This window comes from Lonchura striata, chromosome 1 (assembly GCF_050655825.1).
Source record: "Lonchura striata isolate lonStrDom1 chromosome 1, ASM5065582v1, whole genome shotgun sequence".
Classification (NCBI taxonomy): Eukaryota; Metazoa; Chordata; class Aves; order Passeriformes; family Estrildidae; genus Lonchura; species Lonchura striata.
The window spans coordinates 43,926,129-43,940,224 of NC_140703.1; the positions used below are offsets into that span (position 1 = coordinate 43,926,129).

Consider the following 14,096-nt stretch of genomic DNA (forward strand, 5'->3'; position numbering starts at 1 on the left):
GCTGCGCTGGCAGGAGATGGCAGTCAGAAAGTGAAGGTATGTAAGGCCCCATGCCATCAGTTTGGTTAACTATTCTGTCAGCAAGATCATTGTGAGCAGGGTTTGTTTATAGGATGGCTCCTGTACCAGTGTTTGATTTATATTTGGGTGCTCTCTTGCCTTGACATGTGTGACTGAACAAGTAGTAATGCAGCAGTGGGAAGCAACTGAAGAATTGTTAAAGGAGTTCCAGCTATTTATAACAGCAGTGACCTAAAAATACACTTCAGTGGTTGATTAAACATGGGAACATTAGCTAGAAGTATATTTTTTGAGCCTTATTTTTTTTTATCCTTATGGATAAAAATAAAAAAGGTGTACCATATAAATAATATGGTTTTAATTGGAAAAGGTCTGCATCTATTTTATATTTTTCAGTGCTCTACCCTCATTTTTTTAACTCTTTATCTTCTGTTACAGTGGAACATATCACTCCAGAGATGAAAGCACAGATAGTGGACTTAGCATGAGCAGTTACAGTGTACCCAGAACCCCAGATGACTTCCTGAACAGTGTGGATGAGATGGATACAGGTCTGATTTTTGTACATTTTTGATGCATGCTTTCCAAATACACTTGTATCCATTTGCAAAGAAAACAAGCAATTCTGAAAAGCTCTGATGCTTTTTGCATTGTTTTCTACCTTTTCCTATTTACCCTATTTTTCTGATAAAAACATTATGGTTAGATTTGTGAAAAAAATATATTTGTAATCAACTATATTGGGAGGATGGGGAAATTGCTCGTAAGTAGTATTACTCCTGTTTTTATAAGGAATTTAAGTGTGTTTGCTTTTTGAAGTAATGTTGTTCAGAGCTAAGCATTATACCTCAAGTACCTCATCCAGTGTTGTTAATACTACTCCAAAATTATATTTGACTCAATATTGTCTTTTTCCTTCAAGTGTAAAAATTAAGCTATGCTAGATGACATCAAAGATCTGTAAGATTTGGGTCAGTAGGTGAAAGTTGGGAACAAAGGGTTGTTCTTTGTACATCTTCATGCAGCCAAATTATCTTTGGGATTTGTGATGGATTTCTGTGAGTCACACTGCTTGTATGATGCAAGAAGTACATGATTAACCAGTTGTCCTGATAAATTGCCGATTTGGTACTTCTAGTATACTTAATATCCATCTTTGTGTTATAACTAGGTGACAGTATCGGCCAAAGTAACATACCATCCCATCAGAACCGTTTCCCAGACTACCTTGAAGCCATTCCAGGGACAAATGTGGACCTTGGGACACTGGAAGGAGATGGGATGAATATAGAAGGAGAAGAACTGATGCCAAGTCTGCAAGAGGCTTTGAGCTCTGACATCCTTAATGACATGGAATCTGTCTTGGCAGCCACCAAGCTAGATAAAGAGAGTTTTCTTACTTGGTTATAGGGGCCTCAGGGAGACTGAATTCTAAATCTGTGAAGGATCTAAGGAGATTAGGACATCTGTATCTGAAGTTCAGAACAAGCAATGTTTTGGCTTGTGTTCAGAAAAAGTAAATGAACAAATACTCAAGATTGTTTGGGTTTGCTCTTCCTTGTCCATCGCTGCTGTTATATATTGCTGACTTTTTTCCACAGTTGACTCTGAAGAACAGACATCTTCTTGATCTTTTTCTATTGCTGTTGCAACTACTGTTGGAGGGGGGTGGGGAGGGATGATGAGCCTATTTTGAATGACGAATGCCATTCCTTTTGTCCTAGTGTGCGCTTGCGTATCATTTTATCTAAGTACTCAGATTTGAGAGTTAATTTCTGCATGTCACTGCTTGTAGTTTGCTCAGCTAGTTGTCTCTTGCTGCCTGTGGCAAGTGGTAAAACATGACATACTGGGGTGACGAGCCAAAAATGATGTATCTGGTCAAAAGAAGTCAATACTGATTTGGAGATACGACGTAAAGGAGGGCTGAAGACTGGCATTAAGTGTTTTACTAATAGCTCTTGCATTAGCCACAAAGTGCTCTTGTTCATATTTTATGTTATAGTAAATCATGAGTCATTTTACATAGAAACATATATGAACTTTGATTGTTGCCACATACTCTAGCCTAACTTCCATTTGTCAAAAATACTTTGATTATTTTTGTTAGTTCATTTAACTGTAGCTGTAGAATGGGAAGTAATTATAGGTGTTCTGGTTTTTTTTTTTTTAAGTGAAATCTAAGGGTTTTTTCTGATTTCACACAGTCTTATTTAAATCTAAATTGTCTGCTTTTTTTTATACTTAAACCATGCCTATTGTAGCCTGATAAGCTAGTGAGTACATAAACCAATATGTTTTGCCTGTAACTTTTTTATTTTTTTAAAGGCTAGCTTTGAATGTAATCATTAGATTTCATGACCAGTGGCTTATTTTTCATGTGTATTTGTGAGACTTTGAATTAGAATCTGATTACAGCAATGTAAAAGTTATAGTCCTTTGTCATGTGTACAAATTTTAAATGCATCTTAAAGTAGCAGAACAATTTTAAAATTACATCTAATCTCTCTTCTGGTTTTCAGTTTTGATCTCTAAGTCAGTTCACATTTTAAAATCTTTAATGAAAAAAAAATATGAAAAGTTTATTTTAAGTTAACACGGACAAAAATTCTGAACTATTAATATCACTGTGAGTTGCAATGAAAAGGCTAGAACACCAAAAAACTTCTAAGTATAATGGTTATCAAGTTCTGTTTGGTGAAAAATAAGCCCTGGACACTATATGTAGAAGACTGTAAAGATATGTGTTAGATGGTGACAAGAGCAGGTAATGAAGTGTATATTAGTAGTAGAGTTTAGCATGGGGTAGAGGTGAATACAAATAATTTTTATTTTAACAGGAAAAGATGTATCACTAAGTTGTCTGCAGGAGTTGACACAAGTTTCCAAAGAGTATTTTTAAATGAACAAAATGAGCGTGAATCAAACTTTCAATATAAGCTATGAATTTTTGTGGGGCTTTTGCGTTTTTTTCTGATGAAAAATAGTGTCACCAGTTAACACCTCTATAATTAAGGGCCTGTCACCATTCTCAACAGTGAGCCTTTATTTTCAAGGGTGTATAACATGACTGTAAAATACTGTAAGCGTGAAACTTAGTTTTGGAAAAAATTTCTCAGTTAGCAGGAACTTCTCCTGAGAAGAGATTTTTTTGGGGTTTACTGTTTTGCTTTTTTTTTTCAAGACACTGATTATTTTTTAAGCTAAGAACAAATCAGCAAAACAAGCAAAAAACCCCATCATATTACTATTGCCATTTGGATTTCTTTTATGCTTCAGAAATAATTCTGGTTTAGGATGTTGTAAAGAATGAAAACTCTTAACCAAACCCTATTTTAAAAACTGAAGCAGCAGAGGCAGAGATTTTAAATTTGCCAATACAAATGTACATTTACTACTTTACATAAATGTATTAGTGTTTGAAAAACACAAAATTTTATGGTTTGTTATGGGATACAGGCAAGTTTTAAAATAATAATTTTTAAAACACATTCACAATGATATATATTCTGCTACACCAATAATTCAGCAATTAATAAGCCACTTATATTGTGCAATGACACAGTAGCTCCTAAAGCATTGTTATTGTGTCCAAGATAGGGATTTTAGTAGCATTTTTGCAACTTCATTTTGAATTACTCTCTCCCTCCCTTCAGGAAAAGAAACACACACTAAGTTTTCCTAACTTGAACAATCTGACATAAAACCACAACAGCAAGGAAATTCAGAGTTCATTCTATTTCAGCTGTCTTCCACAGTTGTATCCAGGTATCGCAGCACATAGAGAATCACAGAATAAGCTGAGTTGGAAGGGACCCGTCAGGATCATCAAGTCCAACTCCTGGCCCTACACAGGATACCCCAAGCTTCACACCATGTGCCTGAGAGTGTTATTCAAATGCTCCATGACCTCTGTCAGGCTGGCTCTGTGACCACTCTCCTGAGGAGCCTGTTCCAGTGCCCAGCCACCCTCTGGGTGAAGAACCTTTTCCTGAGATCCAGCCTAAACCTGCTCTGACTCAGCTTCAGGCCATTCCCTTGAGTGCTGTCACTGGTCTTGAGAGTGAAGAGATCTTACCTCTCCTCTTCCTCTCACAAGGAAGCTGCAGACTGAAATGAGCTCTCCCCTCATCTCCTCCAGGCTGAACAGACCAAGTGACCTCAGCCGTGAGGAGCGGCTTCCCCTCAAGGCCCTTCACCACCTTCATTGCCCTCCTTTGGACACTCTCAAGTAGTTCAACATCCCTCTCACATTGTGGCACCCAGAACTGTCCCCCAGCACTGTAGGTGAGGCCATCCCAGTGCAGAGCAGAGCAGGACAATCCCCTCCCTTGCCAGGCCATGCCTGATGCTCCCCAGGACAGGGTTGGCCCTCCTGGCTGCCAGGGCACTGCTGGTCATGTTCAACTTGCCACACACCAAGACCCCCCAGGTCCTTCTCTGCAGCATCTCATTCCTCAGTCTATGCACACAACCAGATATGCACTGAGTGCAAACTCCTGACATGCTGTACCTCACTACAACAGAAATGAGTACAGAACAAATTCTCTTTCCTTGCTTTTGTGTGTTCGTCACAGCTTTAATATTTGAATGTTGTATTCTCATTGTAGAAACACTAAATGGCTTATACTGTATTTGAGTAGCATGGCTTAGGTTAGATACTGACAAACTGGGAATCCTTGAACAGCTCTAACATTAATTATGTTTTGTGATACTTATTTTAATTAAGACATTTCCATTCTCTTACTTACTAGGAAACATACCATAGAGATGCTGTACTGTTGGCAATCAATATTAATTCGGATTTTTTTTTTTTTTTATTATTCTGCAAATGCATTGTTTGATGAAGTGGTTAAAATTGTTTGAAATGCAAAAGTGTTTTGGGTAGTATTTTATACTGATGTATATATTGAAACAGAAATCATTGTAATAATTGTAATAGCTGTTAGTTTTAAATACACTATATGCAGACAGATGGGGCTGTACAGAACTGTTCTGTTAACACCCGGGTAGGGCTGCTGCTTGGGAACAGGTTGCAGTGTCAGTTTACCATATGGATCAAATATTGTACCATTCAGTGTTGGCGCTCACCAATGCAAAAGGAGAAGAGACAATTTCAACGTGATTAACACTACATGGTAAATTAGTACTACAGTGATCTTTTCACTTACAAGCATGTTTTTTATACAAATTAGCAGGTGTGCCTGTATAAAATAATTTGTGTTCTGTATCATGGAAAAAGTACTCTCCACATTTAGAATCACAGAATCATGTTGTATGTTAGAGAATTATGTCCAAAATTATATATATTACTTAACAATGTTATTTTTAGAGCATGACTGTAAGCTAGGTACTTAAGTACATTCTGTTACATTATTTTTCTTTATGTAATACTTTTTCAGTTGTTTTATTTGGTATAAATATATCCTTTGTGCTTAACCATCTTTGTTTGTTTTTAACATTCAATAGTATGTAAAGATATGACTTCCTTCAGTAAGATAGATGCATTGAATTGTTGGCATGCCTATTGTAGTGCATCTGTTCTTATCCCCCTTGTCATTGCTTTTGTAGTTGTAAACTCCAGTTCTGCAAATATGGTGTGCAAGCTCACCTGAGAGACAAATTTGAGTTCCACTGACTTCAGTAAAGGCTTAACATTAATAAGATGTGTGCATGTCTGTGTGCTTGCAGGAATGAAGAGACAGTGACTCTGGTGAGCATCATGCAGCTTGTGTAAAACAATACTTTAATTGCAAATGGCACTATAGTGAGACCTGGTAATAACAGAACATCTGGTATCTACTAGAAGAAAGCATCCACTTTTTGCAGATAATGCTTGCCATGTTCGGATGGCAGATACATTTTTTGCTAACTCTTAAGTTTATGCATTAATTTGTGGCAGACTATCAATAAAGACACACTATTTCCATTTCCAAGTTTTGACTTATGAATTGTGAAATACGTAATGACATACCTTGAAAAATGCCCAAAGATTTTAGTTTAAATTATCTTGACAGGTTTCATTAATTTTGACCATCTGTAAAACAATCTGAAAGATGGTTTTTTTTTTTTATTAAATGTAGTGCAGTTTGGAAAGGCCAAAGTCATACACTCTTAGCACTTTAGCAGTTCCAGAGTTGTTACTGTTCAGTACCAAATGCCCCAATCCTGTGGAATTCAGCACATTTGTGTGTTTTCTTAGTTAAGGATACAGCCCTTGATGGATTAACCAGTTTGTCCTGTACTTCTGAGTTCATAGCCAGCTTTAGTCACCCAGATCCTTTAAATTTAAATGTAACATCACACCTTCCACCTGGGAGTAGGCGGCCAGTGCCAGGGAATGATAAGGTACCGATTTTGTTTGCTGGTATCACTCTCATTTATAAGGTGGTGACATACTGCAGTAGTTGAAGTATGAGTGACCTTCTGAGGCAGCCCTAAATAGACTGTATTACTGCAAAACAGGATATTTGGTCCAGGTATTACAGGCTCACTTCACAATTTTCTTTGAAATATTTTCAACACTTAGTTAAAAATAAAAAGTATTCATTTCAATAAGCCAGAAATAATATGCTTCCAAGGAGGAAAGTGCCAGTTATCAGCCAAAGAAAGCATTTTTCATCTTTGATCATCAACAGAATAATTATTTGAGATCAGGCTATGATCTGTGTAGCACCTCCTGTTTTGGACATTCGTTCAGAGATAAACCAGGGCCACTGATTTCATTTACAGTGTCAGCATCCAGGGTTTATATATTCCTCCTGAAGAGTAATGGTGTGCTTCTTGACCTTTGTTGTCACCACTTCTTATTGCTAACAGGGGTTATCTGCTCCCTCTAAACTTCGGTGTCATCAAAATAGGAAGATGTTGATACAGGATGGAGAGATCTTGGTTGACATGAAATGTCAATGTGAATCCAACTCTTAACTGAAGAATCAAATTGTCTTTAGAACAGAGGGTAGAGCTTTGTACCAACTACCATATCCAGTACTGAATGCCTCTTAAATAAAAGAGCCAATGTGTTTTCTCTAGGCACAGAGGGAGCCTGTTGAGTGAGAAACGTAAGTACTGACACATCTGACAAAACTGCCTAATGGATTTGGTGGAAGACTCACTGTTTTTACTTTTTCAGACATACTTCTCTGTCTTTAATGCAGAGGTTGTAACAGTGAATGCTACAGATCTAGGCTGTCACAGACTGATTTTATTTTCTCTATGTGGGAATGCAGTTGGTCACTCTGATGATAAGAGTTTTCTGTATTAAATTGGCTCAGCTTAGCATATGAGAGGCAAAGTTTTATGGGATTTTTCTGTCTATTAGCAAATGTGACTGGGGGAAGGGGGTTGTTTCATTTGTTTTTTAAGGGGAGGGGTCAGGAGCAGCCTAAGAGGCTTTCTTTTCAGTGACCTGCAAACAGCAAACTAGAGGTCCATAAAAAGGCTACATTCAATCTCACCTGAAATGCTCTTTCTCCTCTCATATATGTCAACTCTGAGCTGCTCTAGTGTGTTTTAAATTATTTATTGTATTTACCATCTGTGAGTTTTGCTTTCCTAACACCTAAAGACTGGACTGTAATACTAGGTTTGTCCCCAGAGGAGAGCAGATTTCCTCCATTCTGAATTGCCACTGCCATCGTGTTTGAAGTCTGTAATGTAACACAGAATTAGTCTTGACTCCAAATGTGCTGCTGCCCAACTGCTGGTACAGGATGGTTATGAGCAAGCATAATTTTTTTGACCGATGGTGGATTCCTGCTCTTGTTTGAGACTGGAAAAGTTTGGCTGTGTCATTGCTTTGATTTCTGCAGCCAGCTGTCCTATCAGGAGCAGGGACAACAGTCCTCCTGTTGGAGTACTCCTACCCAGCACTTAACCTGATGTTAGCCATTATGGGTTTCTTTTAAGCTGACAGAGTAATTCAGTGTTTCCTTCATAGTTTCATTGTTGGATACGCAATACGATTGTCTCAGCTCTCTTGACTGACAAGAGGCTATTCTCAGACTTTGCTTAGCGATGTAACCCTTTCATACCCATTATCCATTGTTGAAGTGTGACCCAGAGGCCTCTGAGAAGTTCAGCTGCAATCCTGGGCTGTCAAAGTCTACAGTCAAAACGAGGTAACTGGTTATATTTGTGTATGACAAAATCCCAATCCCACGGTGCTAATAAATTGTGTGACTTAGATGGTGACATCTCACAGTAAATGGCAGTAACAGTGAGGTACCTTCTGGTTAGGCCAGTGGGGTTTAGCCTGAATGTGGTTATCAATGTAGTCCAAAAAGTTGCTGGCAAAAGCAAAGCCTGTGGGGCAGCTTGGCTCTTTCCATACAGGTGAGATTCAGGCTGTAGTTGGGAAAAGTGTCACTGCTCCAGAAGGTGACAACTGCTGGGCTGGTTAAAGGCCTCCTATCAATGCAGCCTTTACCTGCCACCCCCTTCATCCCTGCCTACAGGTGATTCAAGCAACTGCTGTAAATCAATGGAGTTTAGATTTGTATTTGCCAGCGTGTAAAACTGTGACTTCCTTTATTTTTCAAATGTTTCACTTAAAACATGACTCTCCTTTTATAGGTCTTTGTTCCAGTGAACAGCCTGTCAGGATCTGGTAATCTTTCTGTGGATATAGATTTTTCTAATTAATATGACTGTCAAAAACACCAATAAATCACTGAGAAATAGAAATTTCTCTTTGCAGCATAGTGGCAAGAATGCTAGAAAATCTGTCACTCAAACAGTAGTATCTGCATCCGAGTTCCTCTCATCCATATACTAGCCATGGTTTGGAAAACAAGCTGGTTTTACATGGAGATCCATGACTGCCATAAGGTTCAGGTTCCTCACAATTGTCATCTCTGCCGGTAAAGTTTGCTATTGTAATATGTGCTGTATCATCCATTTTGCAATTTTGCTTTATCATCACCTTGAAAAGAAAGTAATGGAGCCTGGTGATGTTCACAAAAATAGGAAGGAAGCAGACCTGTACTGCTGCAGCATGAGGACCATGTTTCTTAGCTCCTTTTGGAAATATCTCACTTTTTTGGAAAAGGCTCAGACATCTGGTGGTCTTGGCACTTCATATTTGTTTGCATTTTATTTTCAATGTCACTAACATCTAACATGACCGCATTATTGAAGTGATTGCACTGGCAACATCTGGAACAGGATAAAGAAGGTTTTTTTAAAAATGCAATCAGGTACAATCTACCTGGGTACATGTTGCCAAGTTCCCACCTTTTAATGGCACATCTGACTTCCTGCTGAGTCTTTGAGCGAGGCATTTTACCATTTCTCAGGAAAGCTGTGTGCATGGTTTTACTTGTGTCCTGGGAGCACTGAAATGTTAATGTTTGCAAAATGCTTTGAGGGTTAAGCATTAAGTGCTTCCTATTAATTCATTCTCAAGCTGTGCTATTCTGGGGCTTCTACTCGGTGACATCACCACATATGAATATAATCTTTGCAATGTAGTGTAAGGTATGCATCTGCTTCTGCAAGTTTAAACACACAAACGCATTACAGGAAGGTTGTATATCCATGCATACCAAATGATGGTTTTCACTGGCATGTGAACACTCAGCAGGTGAACTGACTCAAGTTAGCCCTCCTGTGCTGCTCACCAGTTAGCTTCAATTCCTTTCTGTTTGGTAGGAAAGCCTGCACAGTTGCCACTGACACATTAACGTGCACCAGTTCTTTCTTCCCTGAACACTTCTGTGCCTAAGTCCTTAAGTTTAGTTATTTTTTTAGATTGAGCTTTCTTGTTGAGCTGCTTCTGGGAAGCCAGAGTGACCTTTAGGTGTAGAAGTATGTTGAATGGTCATGAATGGGGGGGGGGGGGGGGCGGAGTCTTGCATCATTATACATATATACACCATAGAGTATTGTTGCATATATTTGTGTGTGTCTATATATAGATATTCTGTACATAAACACTAATTTCCTGCCTAAAGACAACTCAGTTTCTTATGAGCAGTATATCTGTTCTAGGCTTCACAAGGAAAAAAATAAAAAAAAACACTAAAAGTGTCATCCCAGTTACAAAGTCTGCATGGTTGTTGCTTATTTTAAAATATTTAGGGTTTTAGGTGTGACATAGAATCATTTCAATCAGAAAACCAGAATGAATAATGAGAGAATATGAACACACATTATTCCATTGTGCTGTCTCTCAAGAAACCAGACTTGAGTAGTCAGCTTTTGGGGATTTGAAGGCTCTTTGCACACAATGCAAAACCAATGAGCTGGGGTAAGAGAAGTAGTGTTGCCAGTCTCTGCTCCCTGTGAGAGAGCACATTTTGCTTTTATCTGGGACCAAAGGGAGGTTGGCTGCAGGACAGATTTCTCTACACTGACATCTACCTTCACATTTAATGCATAATCCATGCTTTGCACCTTAGTGTGTATGAATTCTGTCACAGTCACAAAGAGAGATGTGTGTGTGTGGCTATTGAGACACGAACTGGTACATTATAGAGCAAGGAGTTTACTCATAGCAAGGATTAACCCCTAGTGGGTGCCTAATACAATGGAGTGCCACATTCCACTGATACACAGCACAAACTGCTACTTGCTTGAGCTATTGTCTTTAAACAGAGACTAAGATGGTTTTTTGGATTACTTTCATATTCCCAAGATCCCATTACAGTTTCTGGGGTTTCTTTTGTTTTAAAGATTTAAAATGCCTCCATAGGTGAGCCTAGACTGTTTTAAAATTTATTAACATGGATTTACTCTGCACTTTGTAGCTACTTCTGAGCTCTTTGTTGCTAGGTATATATTTGTTAGAACAGCAGCACTGGAATATAAAATGCCAAGTAGATGTCCAGGCAGACTCAGGATACTTTTGAAGCCAGAAGTCTGGGAAGCATGGGATTAGGAAAGGCAGTTCTTGCTTGACAACATGATCTTTTATGACCAGGCGATCTGACCTGCCTGTGGATGAGGGAAAGGCTCTGGATGTTGTATGCATGGACTTCAGAAAAGCCTTTGAACCATTTCCCACAGCATTCTCCTGGAGAAGCTGGCTGTTCATGGCTTGGACAGGTGCACTGCGTAGTGGGTGCTGAAGAACTGACTGGATGGCCAAGCCTAGAGAGAGTTGGTGACTGGAGTTACATCCAGCTGGAGGCCAGTCACAAGTTGGATTCCCCAGGGCTCCATACTGGGGCCAGACCTGTTTAATGTCTTTCTTGATGATCTCTATGAGGGGAATGGAGTGCCCCCTCAGCACCCAGGGAAGTGGTGGAGGCACTACCCATGGAGGTGTACCAGAAACTACTGGCATGGCACTCAGTGCCATGTCTAGCTGACAAGGGCATGCTCAATCAAAGGAAGTCTTTTCCAGCCATAATGATTTTATGACTATGTGACCTTAGATCTTGAATTAGCCCTTTGGACTCCATGCTGTGCTTGTACTGGACCTAGCCTGCTACTGGAACAAACAGGAGATTTTTGTATCCCATAATAGTCAAACAGTACTGCTTCTAGAACTGACTCCAGTGGCTACTATCTTAGACTTTCTTGTTTTTCTTTTTTTTTCTCATTGTGTCATCTGTAAAAATGGATGATATACTTTCTGTGTTATCCAAATACTCCAATCTCAGATGAGAGATTTACATTTTATGCATTTATATGAACTAATACTTTGCACGTATTTGTGAACTGTGTTTAGAAATACACAAAATTTGGAGTGGCTTAGAGTGTGTCATAAGACAAGATCAGTCAATGAAGTGTTTGGAGAAAAAATGGAGACAAACCAATGGAGACAGATCTGCACATATGTACTAAGTAGTCAGCTAGAGGAATCTTAAATTAGGACCTAATAACTAACTCAATAGATAAAATTGCTTTTGTGGCTCAGGAGATCAACACAAAATTGACTTATGTGTTACTTAGCTGACAAAAAAATATATGTGCTCTCATGGGATGCACAAGTGCAAACAGAACAGGCTCAAGGGAATCCTGCACTGGTTCATATCAGTGAGCAGCTGGAGTGCTGGTCAGACTTTTGAGTACAGCATTTGCTGAGAGACAGGCACTGAACATGTCCAGAGGCAAGCAGTGGTGATGAGGAAAATGTGAGAGAGGAAGATTAAAGTAACTGGGCTGTTTTTCTACAGAAAAGCTGACTAAATGGGGAAAGATGATCTTCAAGTAAAAGGCAAGTGCCACTATGAATCTGTTATCCATGGAGTAAAGTGTACTTTAGGTTAGAAAAACCTTCTTTACTCTTCCGGCTGTTTGCTTGCTGTGCCTGAGGAGGCTGTAATAGCTCTATTGTGGCAGCATTCAAAGAACAAGTTTGATGAGCATCTCTCAGAAATGGGATGGAGCTGACCAAGCCTTGGGTTGGCTGAAAGACTGAGCTGACCTGTGAGGTCCACTTCCAAGCACCAAGTTGAAGAACTGGAGCCACTGCTAGAGCTCAAGGACTAGGTTAGAAAATGCAGGTTCCTAGCATTTCAGATCAATGGACCCCTTGCTTATATCAGCTAGCAACCCCTGTTGCTCCTGCAAGCATACTGATAGCATAAAAATGCAAAAATGAAATCCAAAAAACTTATTTGCTAAATAAATTGTTAAAACTTTCCATTTGTCCAGCTTTGATTATTTCTCTGCTTCTATTTGTCCAGCTTTGATTATTTCTCTGCTTAAAATGTTGTTTGGTACCTCCTCTTTTCTTCTATTGAAAATATTTGCATGCTTTAAATAAGGTAAACTGCTTTAATAAACTGGACAAAATGTTTCCACTGTGGTAAGGGGTGCTTTATTGCTATCTGTCTTCTAACTAAATGTACTGCATGTGTGCAATTTGTCTGTGAATTAAACCAGCAAGTCGAGTTTGAGTGTGGCCAAGATACAATAGATTGAGCACAGCTCCCACTTAGCAGGAGAAAAACCTCCTGCAGAGAAGTAAAGTCATCCTGAAAATCATCCAGCCTTTGTGGAAAAGATGTATTTTTGGCTGAAACTCTAGGGGAGAAGTACTGATGAGCTTGAAGCTAAGCCCAGATACCAGTCTTGGCAAAAACAAAAGCATCAAACTGGGTAAGAGGGGAAAAAATCCAGCCAAAGAAGTGTGTGGTCTTTTCTAATGGAACAGTCTTTTTTGCACGTTCTCTGGTGTAGAGCAGTGTGGTAAAAATGATGGCCTGCAGACTTACACATCATTTGTTTACTGGTATGTATTTTCCTTAAGGGAGTGGCATGTTTCCCACCCCCTTTACCTCAAAACTTTCTCTCTACAATTTCTTTTTTTTTTTTTTTCCCTACTGAGGAAGGTCTTCCTTGTAGCTGACTTTCTGCTGTTCGCACTTCTACCCTTGGATAAACAAGCTTCAGAAGACTTGAAAGAGAATTTTGTGTAATATAAACATGTTTGGGAGAAATTTCAGTAAGTTAAGATGAAATGCTGTGTTTGGCTCAGGGTCATTAAATAATTCGCTGTATTTATTGCCAACCAAGCACTGTTTCATACTGTTTCCCTGGCTAAATTCCAACCTGGCTATTTCATGTGCCCACCTAAATTCCTCCTGTGTGCTTGAATAGAGATGATCGCCTTCACTTGCCTCTGTACCACGCTTGTGCCCCATCTGGCCCGTGCAGCCTGCCCTGCCTTCCACAGGTGCCTGCTCATGGGTGGGTAGGTGATAACTGCTATTATGTAAAATACTGCAGGCTCTCTCCGGATGAAAGGTGCTAAATGTATGCAAGTCATTTATGATTTTGCTCAGAGCCTGAGTTGAAGACATGCACAACCTGTTCTGACTTCTCCAGATCAGGTTTTAATGTGCATTAAACCCATTTGCCAGCGCTGCTGCGCTGCCTTTTGTTTCTAAATTTACCCTGTTGCACAGCTGATTAGGGAGACAGGAAGCAATGTATCTTGAAGCTTTCAGGAGACAGCCCCTCCCTGGAGATGTACTTCAGTGACCTAAATGTACAGGGAACAACATGTGAGAGGTGGGGCTTCAGGCCCAGGCATGCCGAAGTAGGTGATACCATCAAAGAGTCTGTCACTTCCTTCAGAAGTTTGCTAACATTTCCCCCCCCCCGCTCAAGTGATTTTGTTA

At 39.4% G+C, this 14,096-nt stretch overlaps 1 protein-coding gene across 7 annotated transcripts in view; it reads left to right on the forward strand.

The window, feature by feature from the left end:
• Positions 1-5,957, forward strand: part of YAP1 (Yes1 associated transcriptional regulator) — an 87,611-nt gene extending 81,654 nt beyond the window's left edge. For all 7 annotated transcript variants that reach the window (XM_085575704.1, XM_031505012.3, XM_031505014.3 and 4 more), the window contains 2 exons: positions 460-572; positions 1,193-5,957. In XM_085575704.1, the coding sequence (XP_085431830.1) occupies positions 460-572; positions 1,193-1,431 (352 nt within the window). In that variant the 3' untranslated portion in view covers positions 1,432-5,957. The remainder of the gene's footprint in view (positions 1-459; positions 573-1,192) is intronic.
• The last annotated feature ends 8,139 nt before the right edge of the window (positions 5,958-14,096 follow it).